At 44.5% G+C, this 18,210-nt stretch overlaps 1 protein-coding gene across 7 annotated transcripts in view; it reads right to left on the reverse strand.

Moving 5' to 3' along the window:
• The window catches only part of GPM6B (glycoprotein M6B), a 166,676-nt gene that overhangs the window by 10,633 nt on the left and 137,833 nt on the right, over window positions 1-18,210 (reverse strand). For all 7 annotated transcript variants that reach the window (XR_010125425.1, XR_010125423.1, XR_010125424.1 and 4 more), the window contains 2 exons: window positions 4,395-4,581; window positions 2,173-2,329 (listed from right to left, as the gene is read on the reverse strand). Coding sequence is in view for 4 of the 7 variants with exons in the window: in XM_054470728.2 (XP_054326703.1) it covers window positions 2,173-2,329; window positions 4,395-4,581 (344 nt within the window). In the remaining 3 variants the exon portion in view is untranslated. The remainder of the gene's footprint in view (window positions 1-2,172; window positions 2,330-4,394; window positions 4,582-18,210) is intronic.

Genomic DNA, 18,210 nt, shown 5'->3' on the forward strand with positions numbered 1-18,210 from the left:
AAGGCCACTGTCCCCCTCCCAGAGGTCCCCGCTGCGAGGTGGCCCTGTCATGGAGGCCTCTAGCATCCAGAGCTGCTTCCTCAGTGAGTTCCTGGGCACAAACCTCCCACACAGGACTACGAAAGAAAAAGAAATCTCCAGACCCCCAAATCACTTAAGCCAAAGGGAAAAGTCAAGCTGGGAACTGCGACAGGCAAACCTCCCATTCTATTCCTAAACAAGATAGCACAAAGATAAAGCTACATACCTCCCTCACAATTTGCCCACAAGGAAATTCCTCGTGGACAAAGGACAGACGGAGCTCAAAGTCATCCCTCTGAGGCTCATGTGAGACAAATGCATATCTGATTGCTTCCTCTGCCCTGTCTTTTCACCAAGCCAGACCAGGCATAAGTGACTATTCCTCTACCCTCCTCTCCTATGTGAGTTGTATATTCAATGAAAGGCTAATCAGAGACCCAAAAGAATGCAACCAGTTGTCTCTCACCTACTTGTGACCTGGAAGGCCCCTCCCTGCTTTGAGTTGTCCCCATCTTTCTGGACGGAACCAATGTACATCTTACATTCACTGATTAACGTCTCACGTCTCCCTAAAATGTATAAAACCAAGTTGTGCCCCGACCACCTTGGGCCCATGTTGTCCGGACCGCCTGAGGCTGTGTCATGGGCACATCCTTAACTTTGGCAAAATAAACTTTCTAAATTGGCTGATACCTGCTTCAGATACTTTTGGGTTCACAGTACTGAGGAGACAAAGGCCTTTGGTGACAGAGTGGCAGCTTCGCTTCCCTAGCGGGCAGATCTCATCCACCTTCTCCACCTCACATGACTTTCTGTCCTGTTTCTGTCCCCAGCATCCTCAGCCCTGCCCCGTCACCTGCATCTTCCTCACACCCTCCAAGGCAGGTGAGCATTGTGATCTGTTAAGCGTATGGATGAAACGGGAGCACGAGGTGCCAGTGGCCAGAGATGCAGACAGCGCATGAATGACTGGCAATGAAATCAAGCAAGATGGTCAAGCTCCTCTCCAGTCTAAGGGGGCTTTCGACTTTCTCTAACAAAATCTGACATAAGAGCTAAAAGCGGGCCATGCTAGGTGGGCTGTGGATCCCACACGGTGTCCCTGTCTCTAGGTGAAGTGCCACTGGCTCAAGTACAAGCTCCTCTCCTCTCCACCATGTACTGTGTCCTGACCAATGCTCAAAGGATCCAAATATGTTAAACATCAGGCAGTGGATGACTTAATGCTGTGCCCTGGTGGAAACTAGACCTCTATTTTTGAAACTTTATGGGTAGAAGTGAGGGGGAAAGCTGTCATTTTAAAGCTGTGAGGAGGTGTTTTTGGTTTTTTTTTTCCTTTGGAGGAGGATTCCCACTTTTTGTGGCTATTTTCCCCCTGCTTTCCACAGGCATTTTATTTAACAGCTTCCTCCTTCTCCTACAAAAGTAACCATTCCCCTGACTTGTACAGGCGGCTGAGGCAGGAGAATCGCTTGAACCCGGGAGGCAGAGCTTGCAGTTAGTGGAGATCGCGACACTGCCCTCCCCAGCCTTGGAAACAGAGTGATACTCCGTCTCAAAAAAAAGAAAAAAAAATTCTTAGCTCTTGAGCTGTACGAAAACAGGTAGTAGGTCAAATTTGGCCCACAGTCCCTAGTTTGCTAACCCCTGTCTTAGACTATAAGCTGCTTGAGAAAGCAGCCTGTGTTTGAATCTTTGCACCTCTAGTGGCTAGCAAAGCCCAGCTAGGCTCTGTACAGCAGGTACTGGTAAGTATTTACAGAAGGATCAGGATGATTTTCCATAGTTCATGTACGTCTTTATGGCCATGATCCATATTTAAAGACAACCAAAGGGGAGCACTGACACCACATGAAAGTTATCTCCTTCTATAGTGGGAACTTGGCATTTGAAAAATCTTCAGCACCCTTTTCAGCTTTACACTGATGAAAACATTTGATTTCTTTCTACCAGCCATAGACTTTAGTTTACTATCAATAACATGTTGAAGGTTTTTATAGTCCTAACTCTAAATTGGTAAGGCCAATATTTGTGTCATGGACCCTGCATCCACGCTCGATACCTGGTAGCTTTTGCCAAGTACAAGGAAATATATCAAGGCATGGCTCTGGTTGTATATCAAACAATCAGTTATCAGAGGTTCACACTCACCATTCCACTGATGCATCGGCCACAGGCAGTTGTTTTAAACTCACCGTGCAGTTCTTTCACTGCACTTGTGGTGTAAAAGCCTTCTGCCAACAGAATGATCCCATACAAGAAGAAAAAGGATGCAATTCCATAGATGACATACTGCATCAGTTGTATCCTACAAAGAGAAGAAGAGATCCTGAACCATTAAATTCACTGCCTGGTAGTGACTACGTTTCTGGACGCTGGAGAGAGGACATGAGGGGGATGTTCCTGTGAGTGCGTCACTCGCCCCACTGATGGCTTTGATGGACTTGTGAGGCATCCTGGGCGGCATCCCTGCCCATGTCCCAGCAACCTGGGCCTTCCTTCCAAGGTGGGAATGATGTTTCCTTTGCTCAGGGCAGCATCCAGTTGTAATCTTTTAATCCTTACCTGAGTCCTGGGCGGCAAGGGTTAGAATCCTCATTTTGCACATAAGTAAAACACAGGCATTGAGGAGTTAAGCTCCTCATCGGAGGATACACAGTTAGTGGCAAAGCCAGCATCTGAACCCTGGCCCAATGGACAACATGTTCTTTCTGCCCTTTCAAAATGCCTCCCAACCAGGCCTAGTGGTTAATGTCACCCTGATAAAACCCCTAAGTAGGCACTCAGGGCTTCTTTGGGGGGTAATTTGGGGAGATGTCTTTTGCATTGTGATTCCCACCACACAGGTCGGGTAGGTCGGGTAGGTTTAAGATACAGAAAGTTAATTCACAGTGCCGTTTGTCCCACAAAAGCTAACAAAGACAGATGACATGTCCTCAGCCTTCAGCTGCCCACTGGAATCACCTGGGGAGCTTGGAAAATACTGGTACCTGGATCCCGCCCCTAGAGATTATGTCCTAATTGGTCTGGGGTAAGGCATGGGGATTTTCTTAAAGCTTCTCAGAAGTTTGAGAGCCACAGATTGAGATCACTACCTAATTAAATCAATACACCTTTCCCAGGTTCAGTCTTGGTAAACATTTCTTCTTTGCACATAGTTGGAACTCAGTGAGTCCCCTGTCCTGCTTGAGCCCTCCTTATAATCTCCCCAACCTGTGTTCATTTCTTTGGAGGTCATTTGTGAACAGATAAGAAATAATAAAATTCCCTAAGGACTGAAGAGTCTCCAACATGACTCCATGACCATTCCATAAAAATTCATTCATGTCTTTTTCAGTCTGGTGAAGAAGTTTCTTATAATCGTAAGACACATAAACACTGGAACTTTGGGATTCAAGAGAAGAAAAAGAAACAGTGGAAGGAAATGGAGAAAGGGGAAGACATGTGAAGGAAATAAGGAGATTGCTGCTGAGCTTGCACAGCTACAAGAATCTATGCGTGGGAGTCACTGTGACTCTATTGAGAATGTTTCCAGAAAGAAAGGCAGAGATCTGCTGCTAAACCCCTGGACCTTCCTCTCTCCTGCAATGGAGGATGTCCTGGGATCTGCTCTTCTGCTAGAAGAGTTAACGTTAAAATACTGCTCCTGTAGGCTTAGAGTTGGGGTCAGTCCTCAACAGGGCTCCTACCATTCCAGGGATGGTCACTTCCTGGGAGAAAGCTGGAGGCATCTGTTACTTGGGAACAACACAATTCTGTTGAGACAATCGGCAGCATCACCTATCACCATGTCACAGCCCCCCATGTCCACAGCTACCATGAGTGGAGTGTCCTATGTGTGCACCTTGCCATTCCCAAGTAACATTCCACCCTGGGGCCTAAACACCTACCACATTCTAGGCCCTTTCTTTTTCCTTCTCTCATGAACCTTTTTCTATCTGCATAAAGTGAGCTTTAAGAAAAAGCATTCATCTTCTGCCAGGAAAGCACATTGTAGTCTTTCTGAAAAACATCATGAGGTGGTTGCATCTTAAGATACTTTTTTTGTTTAAACAAAGTATCACTCTGTCACCCAGGCTGGAGTGCAGTGTTGCCATCTCGGCTCACGGCAACATCCACCTCCTGGGTTCAACTGATTCTCCTGCCTCAGCCTCCCAAGTAGCTAGGATTACAAGGCACACACCACCACACCCAGCTAAATTTTTTTTTTGTATTTTTAGTAGAGGTGGCGTTTCACCATGTTGGCCGGACTGGTCTTGAACTCCTGACCTTCAGGTGATCTGCCTGCCTCAGCCTCCCAAATTGCTGGGATGACAGGCATGAGCCACCACGCCAGGCCTTAGATACATTTTTAAAGGGAACCGGATACTTACACCTCGCTCAGCAAGGCATGGTCACTGGCGTTGGTGGAGAAGTGTTGCTCAAGAATCGCCACGGTGCCTGCAAGAGCCACATGCCCACAGCCGCAGAATAAGGCCACCCCGGAGAAGCAGAGGATGGTGGCCACCAGGGAGGCGTAGGGGACTCCTCCCAGACACTTGATGCAGCATTCAAAGCAGCCTGGACCCAAAGGAGAGAAAATACAGCCGTTATGGGCAAGAACACCTCCGGTCTTCAAGAATACCCCATATTCACAGAGAAGGCTTTAATTTTCCAACTCCCCTCTCATGCTCTATGGTTAATACTTCGACATCCCAAGGGCCAGTGTGGTAGTTACCATGATCTCACATTCTGCGGTGAGGACCCTGAGGCTCCAAAAGGGAATGTAACTTAATTTGCTCAGAATCTGGAAGGGTAGTGAATGGCAGAGCAGTCAATTGACAAAGAGTTATAAGGTAGTTACAATTCTAGAGCTTCCTGATCGACTGAGTGGTTGGGGGAGCCCTGCTCAAGTGCCAACAAGAAGCACTCATTCCACTAACACAGTCAAAAGAGAGGACAGCAGTGAAGCTGCAGCTCTGTGAAGAAAAGCAACAGTCAGGTCATCTCCAGCCTCACAGTTCTGGGGTTTCAATACGTCTGCTGCTGTAGCAACCAACGGCTTTCCCCAAGCCCTGGACCTCCGGGGCAACTGGGAGAATCTGATACAGCAATTATGCCGTCACCAGGTTCAAACAAATGGCAAGGTGATTGTTTTGGAGAGGTCACAGGTATTTTGGTCCCTAATTCAGTGAAGAACAAAGTCACCAAGAGCCACTCAAGTGGGTCCACTCAAGTTTCATTCAAGTTGACATCAGAAATTATCTCAAATTTTTAATAAAAATGCTTCCCCCCAGCCCAGTCAGCCCAAGCAGTTCATTCACAGTCCTCCTCCTCCCCGGCTTCCACGGGCCCCCTTCCCCGACACACACGTTCAGAGTCAGAACCCAGAACTGGTGGGTGATATGTAAGTACTTGAAGGAGAAACAAGAACAGAAGAAAAAAACAAAACCAAAATGAACATCCATGAAGTGGAATGAAGGAGAGACAGCCTAAGTCACTCTTAATCTTGAAAAGATGAGACTTGTATTCATTTTTAAAATAAACTTTTACTTGAGATGTCCATAAAGACCTGCCTGAGGGGCAGAGCCAGGTGACGTTTTCAGTTTGGAGACATTTATGTTTCAGTAAAGGCAGCGCTGGCCTCGGGATAATGTCAGTACCTCTCCTAACCTCCCGTCTCTGTTTATATTATCCAGACCCTTAAGTAAATGGCTTGTTGGGGAAATTGAACTTTAAACGCATTATGGTGTTTAGCAGCAATCAAGGGCACTTCATTACTTCAGGGCAAGCACATTAAGCCAGCAAAAAAAAAAAAAAAAAATTCCCCAAATGGTCTTCATAGTCGTCATGGAATGACAACCCAGCATAAAACACCATAGATGAATGTTTTCATTTTAATGAGCATTCCTTTTAAACTAGCATTCGCTTAAACCTATGGAAAGTGACTATGAAAACTCATTACTGGATTTCTCTTTAGTCCATTGGAAAATAAAAAATATCAGGGCTTCAGAAAATAAAAAATATCAGGGCTTCATAAGAAAGCTGTGCTTCCTTTTTATTTCAAAAGATGAGCAGCTGTTTTTAGGAAGACCAACTTCCCTGAAATGGATTGGGGAAACTATATAAAATGGGAACCATCCTGGCTAACACAGTAAAACCCCGTCTCTACTAAAAATACAAAAAATTAGCCGGGCGTGGTGGTGGGCACCTGTAGTCCCAGCTACTCGGGAGGCTGAGGCAACGGAGGCTGAGGCAAGGGAATCGCTTGAACCCAGGAGGCAGAGGTTGCAGTGAGCCGAGATTGCGCCACTGAACTCCAGCCTGGGCGACAGAGCAAGACTCCGTCTCAAAAAAAGAAAAAGGGAACCAGTGCACAATATGGTTCAAGTTCACTAGCAAGTCAGTATCTTAAAGAGCTTCAGACACTTGGGATTTGTGAGCAGAGATGTTAGAGCTGAATCTTATTTTGTCACATGACTTTCTGGGGACTGAGGTGAGAGGAATGCAACTCAAAGTCCAAATTCTCTCCAGGTTCCCAAACTAAGAGAAACTAGAATCCTTGGCCCTGACGTATCTCATTATAAAGAGAAAACAGACATGGGTACTGTATCATCCACAACCTCCCCACATTCTCAGCCTCTATGATCATGTTAAGAAAAAGATGAATGCCTGCTTTCCTGGCTAACAAAGTTGTATCTGGTCCTTAAAGGATAAAGATGTGAGGCCTTGGGGCTGTGTGGTCCAAAATGGAAGCCACTAACACATGTAGCTATTTACATTTATTTAAAATTAAATAAAATGAAAAATTCAGGTAGGTCCTCTGTTGCACAAACCACATTTCATATGCTCAAAAGCCACATGGACTAGTGGCTACTGTATTGGACAACACAGATATAGGACATTTCATCATCACAGAACACTGCTTTGGAAGACACATTTTGAATTGTCACATATTTGATTTTCTATAACCCAGGAGCTGGGTTCTAACCGGGTTTTCTGTTGGATTTCATTAATTCAGTACTTTGTGAAGACCTACTGGGTGCCAAGTACACAAAACTGAAATAAGATACCTTTTTGGCTTCAAGATAAATCCAATACTGCGGGCAGACAAGTAACACAATTATTATAGCCCAGCATGATGGGGGCAAAGATACAGACCCCTGCAGAGCCAGTGGAAAGAGAGTGGAGAGAAGGGGGACAGGGAAGATCAGAAGGGCAAATAATTCACACTGGAGGGGTCCTTCTACAGAAAGATCTAGTATCCAGAATACTTCAACAGCTGATGTGGTGACACTGATATATAAACAGATAAAATTGTTCATTAATTTTCTGTGTGTGTATATATATGTATACATCTATATATATTTTTAAACTAAACCCACCCCCTTTTTCATCATTTGGAGTTAGGGTTAGGTGTTATGGTGTAGCACACTCGCCCTTTAATGATAGAACTCATCCTTCCAAATCCACAGTTGCCACTTCAAACAGTCTTTCATCCAAATGGTTAAGAGCATTCCAAAGAAACATCACAGCTGCTCCCAGGCTCAAAAAGACAAGTGGGGTTAGAAGAATGATGCTGTTCAATCCCAAATTCAATACTAGATCAAAGCTAAAGTTTCCCTCCAATTTATATCTCTCAAGGACTCTGTATACCTCATGCTGTGGATCTAGTTTTATAACAGTAGGGAAAACCAGGAACTCAAGAATTTGGGCGATCACTTCAATGAATCATGCTCTCTCAGCAGATGCCAATGCTCTTACGTTTTCAGCAGATGATTTTATTTGTGGCTGTAGGAACCCTGGCTCCTATAGAACAGAAATCACCATCTTTGCTCCACTAGCACGGATAAAACTCTAATGGACTGTGCCAGCCAACATGACTAGAAGCTAGTGACATAAAATATGGGAAAAATTTATAGGGCATAATACAGCTGGATGTAGAGCTTATTCTAGCTTGGTTGACCAGTTATCTTCAGGGTTAAGATTGCATGTGTGGTAGATATCCAACAATCTATAAATGGATCACTCTCCACTGTACCTTCTATGTCAGTATAGAAGCCACCTCTGGTCACGGTGTGCATGATATCTTTGAACACTGGGCAATTTAGTCACATATCACACACTCATCCTAGAGGAACCAAAACTGCTGCAAAAAGTTAGTAAGAAAAAGCTAAATGTGTTTATTTAGGAGCTAGAGGATATAGGTAATATAGGAGCCAGACCACCTAGGGCTTTCCAGGCCACCTTAAGAATTCTAGACTTTATCTTCCAAATCATGGGAAGCCTTGACCAGGCGCCGTGGCTCACGCCTGTAATCCCAGCACTTTGGGAGGCCGAGACGGGTGGATCACGAGGTCAGGAGATCGAGACCATCCTGGCTAACACAGTGAAACCCCATCTCTACCAAAAATACAAAAAATTAGCTGGGCACGGTGGTGGGCACCTGTAGTCCCAGCTACTCGGGAGGCTGAGGCAGGAGGATCACTGGAACCTGGGAGGCGGAGCGTGCAGTGAGCTGAGATCGCACCACTGCACTCCAGCCTGGGTGACAGAGCAAGACTCCATCTCAAAAAAAACAAAAACAAAAAAACAAAACAAACAAAAAAACAAAGTCATGGGAAGCAACTGTGCTTTTTTTTTTTTTTTTTTTTTTTTTTTTTTTTTTTTTTTTGAAACAGAGCAAGGCTCTGTTGCCTAGGTTGGAGTGCAGTGGCACAATCACTGCTCACTGCAGCGTTGAACTCTCTGACTCAAGTGATCCTCCCACCTCAGCCTCCCAAGTAGCTGGGACCACAGGCCCATGCCACTGCACCCAGCTCATTTTTTATTTTTTAAATTTTTTGTAGTGACAGGGTCTCCTTATGTTACCCAGGCTGTTCTCAAACTCTTGGGCTCAAGTGATCCTCTCGCCTCGGCCTCCCAAAGTGCTGCAATTACAGGTGTGAGCCACCATGCCTGGTCTGCCAGAGAGCATTTTTAAGCACGGGAAACAGATTGGGGTTGTGAAAGATCACTCTGGATGATGTGAAGGGATATGTGGTTCTGTAGCTGAGAAGAGCTGAACTTGGATGCTGGCAGCTTCTACTGGGCAACAAGGAAAACTATCAGAGGTCAAGAAAAGATATGAGTGGACCATTTGTCAATTCCATGTGCTTTGCAAAGTGTGTTCATTGGACCAGCAGTATCAGCTTCAGCAGGGAGGAACTTGTGAGAAATAAAGAATGTTGGAAGTGACCCCAGACTGAGTCAGAATCTGCATTTTAACAAGGCCTCTGGGGTGATTTGTGTGCACATGAAAATCTGAGAAGCCCATTTCTAGTCAACAGTGGCATCTTCCCGGTCTCAGGTGTGGCATCCTGAGTCTGTTTGAAGTGTCTGCTTTCATATTCAATGGTGTGTGATGTTTTTTCTCTAAGACGTGGCCCACTGGGTTTGGTCATAACCCTTACAATCACTTGTGAATCAAATGGCAAGTTCCAAGGACTACAGTGAAGAAAAACAAAATGTTCCAAGTTGTCCAGCCGTCTTGAAAAGAGTGCAGCTAGAGTGCATTTTTGTGAGCCAAGCAAGTACTATTAACCTTGGAATTTTTCATGCTTTAGTGTCATGCCATAGACAGGGTCTGAGAAGACAGGAATTGAGTCACCTGAGAAAGCAGATTTCTAAACACATACACTCCTACCCCCTGCAGTGCTGGGAGTGCCTGTGCACAAAAAGGAAGTAGATCTGGGATTCACGCTGGCCTTAGTAGTCATAGGCAAGCTGATGTTTTTAAATATAGGGGTGGTGCCAAGTACCAGCAGAACACCATGCTGTTAAAAGTTTACGATAGCTAAGGAAGATCAGTGCTTTTCTTGGATGCTCCTATAAATCCACAGACTGAATTTTCCCAAGCTTCAAACCAGCAATGACAACATTGGGTAACGTGAACGAGAAAAAATAAGGAAAGCATTTTTTTGATGACTGTGATGTATTCATGTAAAAAAATAAAAATCAATGCCAGGCTTTTTTTTTTTTTCCTGAGAAAGAGTCTCACTCTGTTGCCCAGGCTGGAGTGAGTGGTGTGATCTCCGCTCACTGCAGCCTCAACCTCCTGGGTTCAAGTGATTCTTATGCCTCAGCCTCCTTAGTAGCTGGGATTACAGGCACACGCCACCACACCCAGCTAATTTTTTGTATTTTTAGTACAGACGGGGTCTTGCCATGTTGGCCAGGCTAGAATGCCAGGCTTTCTAGCACATTTTACTAGTAATTCTCAATACCTCTCACCAAACCCTAAAAGCCTCTGTTGGGCTAATGTCTTATGCCTTCATTTAGCTGGCCTCTGGATAAAAAGAATTTTAGGTTTTGATTCACACAAAAATTACAGTGTACATTAGCCTAAGACAGTTTAAATATAAGCCATGTAGTAGGGAGAAAAAAAAATACACATCAATGCCTTTAATTCTCAAAGGCTATTTTGTCTCCAGTATCCCTAGAACCTTTTGTGCAGAACAACAGAATAAAACACCTTTTGTCCTCAGGCTTGTGGATGGCCGTTGCCATGGCTGTGAGTTCATAATGGCCAAGTGATTTGCCCAAGTTGTCTGTGATCTTGGCTGCAGATTTAATGCTGGCTCAGACGTAGGGCTGGCAGGAACAAGGGCTCAGATTCTTCCCCAGGGAATGAATGTCACACATACATACACACACACACCCTCCCAAACACCCCCCTACAAACACCACACAAAAAACCCACCCCCTTACCTCTCTACATGGGGCCTTCCTTGCTATATTACTGATTCCTAATGTGCCACAAAATTAAAAAGAAAAGATGCAGGAACCAAGCTTTACAACTTTCAAGCAACAAGCAATGGGAAAATGGAGGGGGCGAAAATCCTAAGAGAAGCAGCAGTGAATGTCAGTGGACAGAAGCTTCCCTGATTCTGAGCTGGCCAAGCAATTGTCAACAGGGGGTGACGGTGCCCCTCAGGGGACATTTGGCAATATCTGGAGATATTTTTCATTGCCAAAGCTGGGGGAGAGGGTGCTTCTGGCATCTAGTGAGTAGAGACCAGGGATGCTGCTCAACACCCACAGTGCACAGAATATGCTCTTATAACAAAGAATTAGCCAGCCCCAAATGTCAATAGCTCCAATGTGGAGATTCTCCGAAGTAGCATAAAAACCATCTACATCGTTTAAGACCACTGGTTCCTAATCCAGGCAATTTTGCCGCCCAGGGACATTTAGCGGTGTCTGGAGACAGTTTTGGTTGTTACAATTGAGGGTGGGGGACACTACTGGCATCTAGTGGGTAGAGGCCAGGGATGCTCCTAAACCTCCTATAATACACAGGACAGCCCCCACCCCCAAATAAAGAATGGTCACACCCAAAATGCCAATAGTGCTATAAACCAAAAATAAAACTCTGGGCCGGGCGGGGTGGCTCACGCCTGTAATCCCAGCACTTTGGGAGACCAGGGCAGGCAGATCACGAGGTCAGGAGATCGAGACCATCCCAGTCAACATGGTGAAACCCCGTCTCTACTAAAAACACAAAAATTAGCTGGGTGTGGTGGTGCATGCCTGTAATCCCAGCTACTTGGGAGGCGGAGGCAGGAGAATCGCTGGAACCAGGGAGTTGGAGGCGGCAGTGAGCTGAGATTGTGCCACTGCACTCCAGCCTGGCGACACAGCAAGACTCCGTTTAAAAAAAAAAAAAATTCTAAGCACCCCCCCACCCCACCCCCAACCATCTGAATAGATTCCTGCTCTCTGCCAGGGGGATTCCAAAGTTAACCTGAAAAACCTAGTTCAGGCCATGACTGGACGGGAGATTCAAACATACCTCATTCTACCTTCCTCCCTTCTGGAATTCAGGAAAAGTCAACCAGCATTAACATCAACAGACCTTAAATCTGATAAGAGACATTTACAATCTATTCTCTCTGAAGCCTGCTACCTGGAGGCTTCATCTACAGAATAAAACTTTGGTCTCCACAACCCCTTATCATCATAACCCAGACATTCCTTTCTATGGATTCCAGGTCTTTACATAATTTTTAAATCTTCCTATAACCTGCAAGCCACCCTCTGACCCCCTTTGAGTTGACCTACCTTTCCAGATTGAACCAATGTACATCTCACAGGTATTGATCGATGTCTCATGTCTCCCTAAAAGGTATAAAAGTAAGCTGTGCCCCGTCCACCTTAGGCACTTGTTATTAGGATCTCCTGAGGCTGTGTCACAGGCCCATTCTTAAGCTTGCTAAAATCAACTTTCTAAATTGATTGAGACCTATCTCAGATAGTTTTGGGTTCACAGTGCCAAGAGTGAGAAACCCTGCTCTAAGGTTACAATATATAATTCTGGTCTCAGACATTTGGTGACACTGCCAAATTCTAAAATCTTAAAAAGAAATGCTTAAAAGAAAATTAACTTTCTTGGAAAACATTATAGAGCAGAGGTACTCCATTTTTCCTACACATTGGAATAATCTGGGGAGCATCTGAAAATCCTGATGCCCCGGCTTCACCCCAGACCAATTTTATCAGAATTTATTGGGGATGGGACTCAGGAATTACAGGGTCGGGGTTTGTTTTTTTGAAGCTCCCCCGGTAACTTCAATGAGCACTCAGTGTTATATAGCACAGGTCAGCAAACTCAGAATGATTTTGACATGATTCTAAGTGGTTACTTTTTTAACTGCTTAGAATATATTTAAAAACCTATTTTGTGACACATGAAAGGTACACAAAATTCAAATTTCTGTGTCTATAAATAAAGTTGTATTGGCACACAGCCACACTCATTCATTTACATATGGTCTATGGCTACTTTCAAGCTACAAAGGCAGGGTTGAGTTGTTGCCACAGGTATTTACTATGTGGCCCTTTAAAGGAAAGTTTTGCAGACCTCTGTTAAAAAGCAGTGGTTCTCTCTCTCTCTCTTATTTTTTTTTTTTTTCCCCAGATACAATCTCACTCTGTTACCCAGGCTCAAGTGCAGCAGTGCAATCTCAGCTCTCTGCAACTTCTGCCTCCTGGGCTCAAGCCATCCTCCCACCTCAGCCTCCCAAATAGCTGGGACTACAAGAAAACTTTAACGTGCATATAAATCTCCTGGGGACTTCATTAAAATGCAGATTCTGTTCAGGCAGGTCTGGAAAGGACATTGAGCTCCCAAGCGATTCTATCCTACCTGCCCACCAGTCTCCCTCTGAGCCAGGAGTGGGCTCTCAAAGACGGTCTGTGCAGCCCCAGGAGACCTCAAGATCCTTGCAGGAGGACTGTGAAGCCAAAACTTGTTTTATAATAGCACCAAGATGTTATTTACTTTTTTCACTGCTTGACATTTGCACAGTAAAACTGCTGATGCCTGAGCGAGAATCGGGCAGTGGCTCCATAGTGTACTTAGCAGGAACACATTCCTCACCACCACACGCTCGCAAGAAAATAAATTAAAAAGCCAGTTTCACTTCCAAATGTCCTTGATGCAATAAAAAATTATTAATTTGATTAAATCTCAACCCCCGAGTATGTGTCTTTCGAACAGTTTGTGTAATGAAATGAGTGAGAGGATGCAGAAAGCCCTTCTGCTGCAAACCAGCGTGTGATGGTGGGCTGCGGGAAACATTCTTATGTAATTGAGTTATGAGCCAAACTTGTACCTTTCTGGAGGCAAACACCCCCTTTCTTGAAAGAATGCCTGACAAGATATAGTTTTTTAGACTTAAGTATTTGGCAGAAACTTTCTCACAAATGAACAGTTTGTCACTTCAAAGAAAACAACTGATAGTATCTGTTGCCAATCAATTTTGGAAAACTTGTACCTGCCATAGTGAGACTGACAGCTTCCCAATACTTACCAGACTTCTTGATGAAACTGGTGGTGATATTAACAAATGAAATTTTTTTGATATGGTTTAATGAAATGTGTCAACATCTGGAAGATCTGCACAACTCAGAGAACCAATATTTTCCAAATAGCCAAGGGAAAATAATTCTTGAATATAAGAGCCAATCAAAGTGCAAGATCAAGCAACGAATTTTAGTGGAACAGAGTACAAAAATATCATCAATATGGTTTCAGATTCCACATTACAAGTAGTCTTTAAGAAACCACTAGCTGCTGAATTTTCGTGTAGTATCAAGGAAGAATTTCATAATTATCTGCAAAGGCCATTAAAACGCTCCTCCATTCTCCAAGCACATACCTGTGAGAAATTGAGTTTTCTTCATATACTTCAACCAAAGCAAGATACCCCAAGATGCCTCTGAATGAATGCAGAGGCAGATGTAAGAGTCCAGCTGTCTACTATTAAGCCAGATATTAAAGAGATTTGCAAAAATGTAAAACAGACCTATTCCTCACACTAAAATATTATTTTCTTTTTGAAAATCGTTATCTTTCCTAAACATTACTTAGGTTGACATATAATGGATTTGGTATTTTAAATGACTAAGTTTATTATTAAGCAATAAACTTATCAGTTCTAATTTCTTTTCCTTTTTTTTTTTTTTTTTTTTTAAGATGGAGTCTCGCTCCATCTTAAAAAACTCTAAGGCTGGAGTGCAGTGGCACGATCTCAGTTCAGTGCAACCTCCGCCTCCCGGGTTCAAGTGATTCTTCTGCCTCAGCCTCCCAAATAGCTGGAATTAAAGCACATGCTGCCATGCCTGGCTAATTTATTTATTTATTTATTATTTATTTATTTTATTTTATTTTATATTGAGATGGAGTTTCGCTCTTGTTGCCCAGGCTGGAGTGCAATGGTGCCAGCTCGGCTCACTGCAACCTCAGCCTCCCGGGTTCAAGTGATTCTCCTGCCTCAGCCTCCCAAGTAGCTGGGATTACAGGCATGCACCACCATGCTGGCTAATTTTGTATTTTTAGTAGAGATGGGGTTTCTCCATGTTGGTCAGGCTGGTCTCGAACTCCTGACCTCAGGTGATCCGCCCACCTCGGCCTCCCAAAGTGCTGAGATTACAGCTGTGAGCCACTGCGCCCAGCCAGCCTGGCTAATTTTTGTATTTTCAGTAGAGATGGGGTTTCGCCATGTTGGCCAGGCTGGTTTTAAACTCCCGACCTCAGGTGATCTGCCCACGTCGGCCTCCCAAAGTGCTGGGATTACAGGCATGAGCCACCATGCCCAGCCCTCAGTTCTAGCTTCTAATATAGAAAATATTTATAGGCACAACTCAGAAGAGCAAAGGCGTTTTGGGGTCAACTGTTTCTAAGCACATAAAGGGACCTAACACCCAGAAAGTTCTGTGAACCACTAATATAGTGCATTAAAAAGATATGAAGTCAGTTGACAGGGGCTTCCTGTCCAAGAACAAAGTGTGAAATCAAATATAGGTTGCTTCTCAGTTCTCACGTCTTTCATGCAGTCCTGGACATAAAAGTTCAACTACATAATGATAAGAATGTGGAAACTATTTCTAATGATAGAAATGAAATCACTTTTTGGCAGGTCCTTTTAGAAGCTTGTCCTAAAATCTGTTTAATAAGGGATTTTCATTTTTGTGAAAACACTATGGAAGTCTTAAAATAGATGAGCCCTTAAAATAGATGAACCTCTAACATTTGCAATATGGTACTAGCAGAAGATAAGCAAGTCAATAAAAGCAATGATACGCTTACATGGCTGGGAATAAACAAATCCAACAACCAGATACTTGTTAGTCTCTTCCTTTGCCTTTTGTGGGAACTGGCTTTGGTTTTCCCAAAGGCTTTTAGCCTGGTGAAGTGGGACAGCAAGGAATCATGGAGATCAGTGGAGAGTAGGGGAAGCTAGCTCTAAGTCCAGATGGCACAGATTTTAAGAGCACAGCAATCTGGAGGCTACTCCAGACATTTGAGAAGTATTTAATATCTGCAATTTTGAGCTTTAGCAGCAGTTTCCTTGACCATCTGGGCGACAGTGTCTCTACTTTCCTGGCTTCCATTCCATTCAATGAATGTCTGTCCAATCCCTGCCATGTGCAAGCCACTGTGGTGGGGGCTGCAAGTGTGCCCTCCTGGCTTTGATCCTTGTGGGCGGGGTGAGGGGGTGGTAAGACACACAGACACATAAGGTATCACTAAAGTAGAATAAAGAGAGTGCTGACACAGGGACATGGGAGAGTGAGGTAGGGACAGATCTCCTTGGTTAGTGTGGGTTGCTAAGGGAAAGGTTTATGGATGGCAGGTGGTGAAGAGGCCTTGAAGAACAGAAGGATTCCATGAAAAGCACAAAGGAAGGAGAGCAGGACCAATGTGGTGAGGGAGACGTGGGGAGAGTTCAGGGTGTAGTCGAGTTTATCAAGGACACCAGGGTAATGGTGGGGAGAAGTCAGGAAGGTAGGTCCCCCCATTGCCTGGCCCATGGAAGATGTCCAAGCCAGCCTCAAGCCTCTGTGCTTCACTTTGTAGCAAGGGGAAGAGAGGGAAGGTTTGTGAGCAGGCGAGACGTGATTCGGGATGTGCTTTTAAGAGATGAATCTGGCACTGGTGTGTGGGCTGGATTGGAGTGGGTGCAAGCTAAACTCTTCAGTGGTAGGCGGTGGCAGAATGGGTCTTCTGAGGTTTATTCATGTGGGCAGGACATCTTCAGTAAAAGCAGGAAGGATAAAAATTGGACAAAGCTGTGGAGCTATTCAGCAATCAACATCATGCAACATTTTCTATTCGGGTGAGAAAGGGTAAGAGAATTTATGTGAACACATCTTCACAAGGGCCATTCTAGAAAACGTAAACTAATCCACAGAGTAGGAGAGCAGATCAGTGGTTGCTTGGGGAGAGTGGGAGCATAGGAAGGGTGGAAAGAGTGGGGAGTGGCGGCCACATTGCCATTCTGCTCATGGTGCTGCTTTCATGAGCACACACGTATGTCAAGGCTTGTCAGACACTTTAAAGAGATGCACCATATGCATATCAATTACACCACAAGAAAGCGTTTTCAAAATACCTGTTTGTGAAGTTCGATTTCTACAAAACACACTAGTAGTTTAAAAAGATTGTGAACCCCTTTGGGAAACTAAGGATTGGTGGTGAAAGCCAAGAGCCACATTAACCTGGGTGATGGGAACCCTCCAGGCAGCAAGACACAGCAGAGGCATCCTCTGGGCTGAGGGTAAGGACAGCAAGGGTCAGGGAGGCCTTAGGGCTTTTACTAGACAAGCAGAGGGCAGGAGGCTACAGTGAGGGGGAAGGAAGATAAAGGGCGCTGAGGAAGACATACTTGTTCCTCTAACCACAATAACACACTCATATGCCCTGCATACACCTCTATACGCATAGGGTGTTTATAGCACGTACTATATGCAAACACACATGTGTATGGTATTATGTTGCATAAATAAATATATGTAGGTTTAAATGTATTGGTTTATGCACTGCGTGCCTTTTAAAAGAATGAGTTTCTCTTCAGGAAACACCGATACATAGATTATATATAATATTCCAGACTTATCAAGCTATCCATGCCTATAATAAGCTTAACATCTGGGACAAAGCTACCCCATAGACTTCTACTGCTTCACTTAGAACCAATTTCCTGACTCAAAGCATAGGACCTAGCCCAGGGGTTCTCAACTCTTGGTACTATTGGCATGGGCCATCCTTTGTTGGGGAGGGGCTGTCCTGTGCACTGTAGGATGTTTAGCAGCATCTCTGACCTCTACCACTAGATGCCTAAAAGGCATCTCCTGAAAGGCAGAAACTCCCCCAGATTGGGAAACACTGGTCTACCACAGTGGTTCTCAACCTTGGCTGCACAGAGGATCACCTGGTGGGGGAGCTTTCCAGAACACTGATGCCTGGGCCCCACCCTCAAGATTCTGAATGACTTGGTCTGGATGTGGCTTCGGAATTTTAAAAGACCTCCCCTCCCTTCCAGGATTCTACTGTGAAGCTCAGGCTGAGAACTTCTTATTCAAGAAAATCATCCCACAAAGTTAACCCTATTTACATGCAGATGATTCTAGAAACCTCGATTAGCCAACCTATTTTTTTTTTTTTTTTTTTTTGAGACAGAGACTTGCTCTGTTGTCCAGGCTGGAGTACAGTGGCACAATCTCTGCTCACTGCAACCTCTGCCTCCTGGGTTCAAGTGATTCTCCTGTCTCAGCCTCCCGAGTAGCTGGGACTACAGGCACCCACCAATACTCCCGGCTAATTTTTGTATTATTATTATTTTTTTTTTAGTAGAGATGGGGTTTCACCATGTTGGCCAGACTGGT

Source organism: Pongo pygmaeus, chromosome X (assembly GCF_028885625.2).
Source record: "Pongo pygmaeus isolate AG05252 chromosome X, NHGRI_mPonPyg2-v2.0_pri, whole genome shotgun sequence".
Lineage (NCBI taxonomy): Eukaryota > Metazoa > Chordata > Mammalia > Primates > Hominidae > Pongo > Pongo pygmaeus.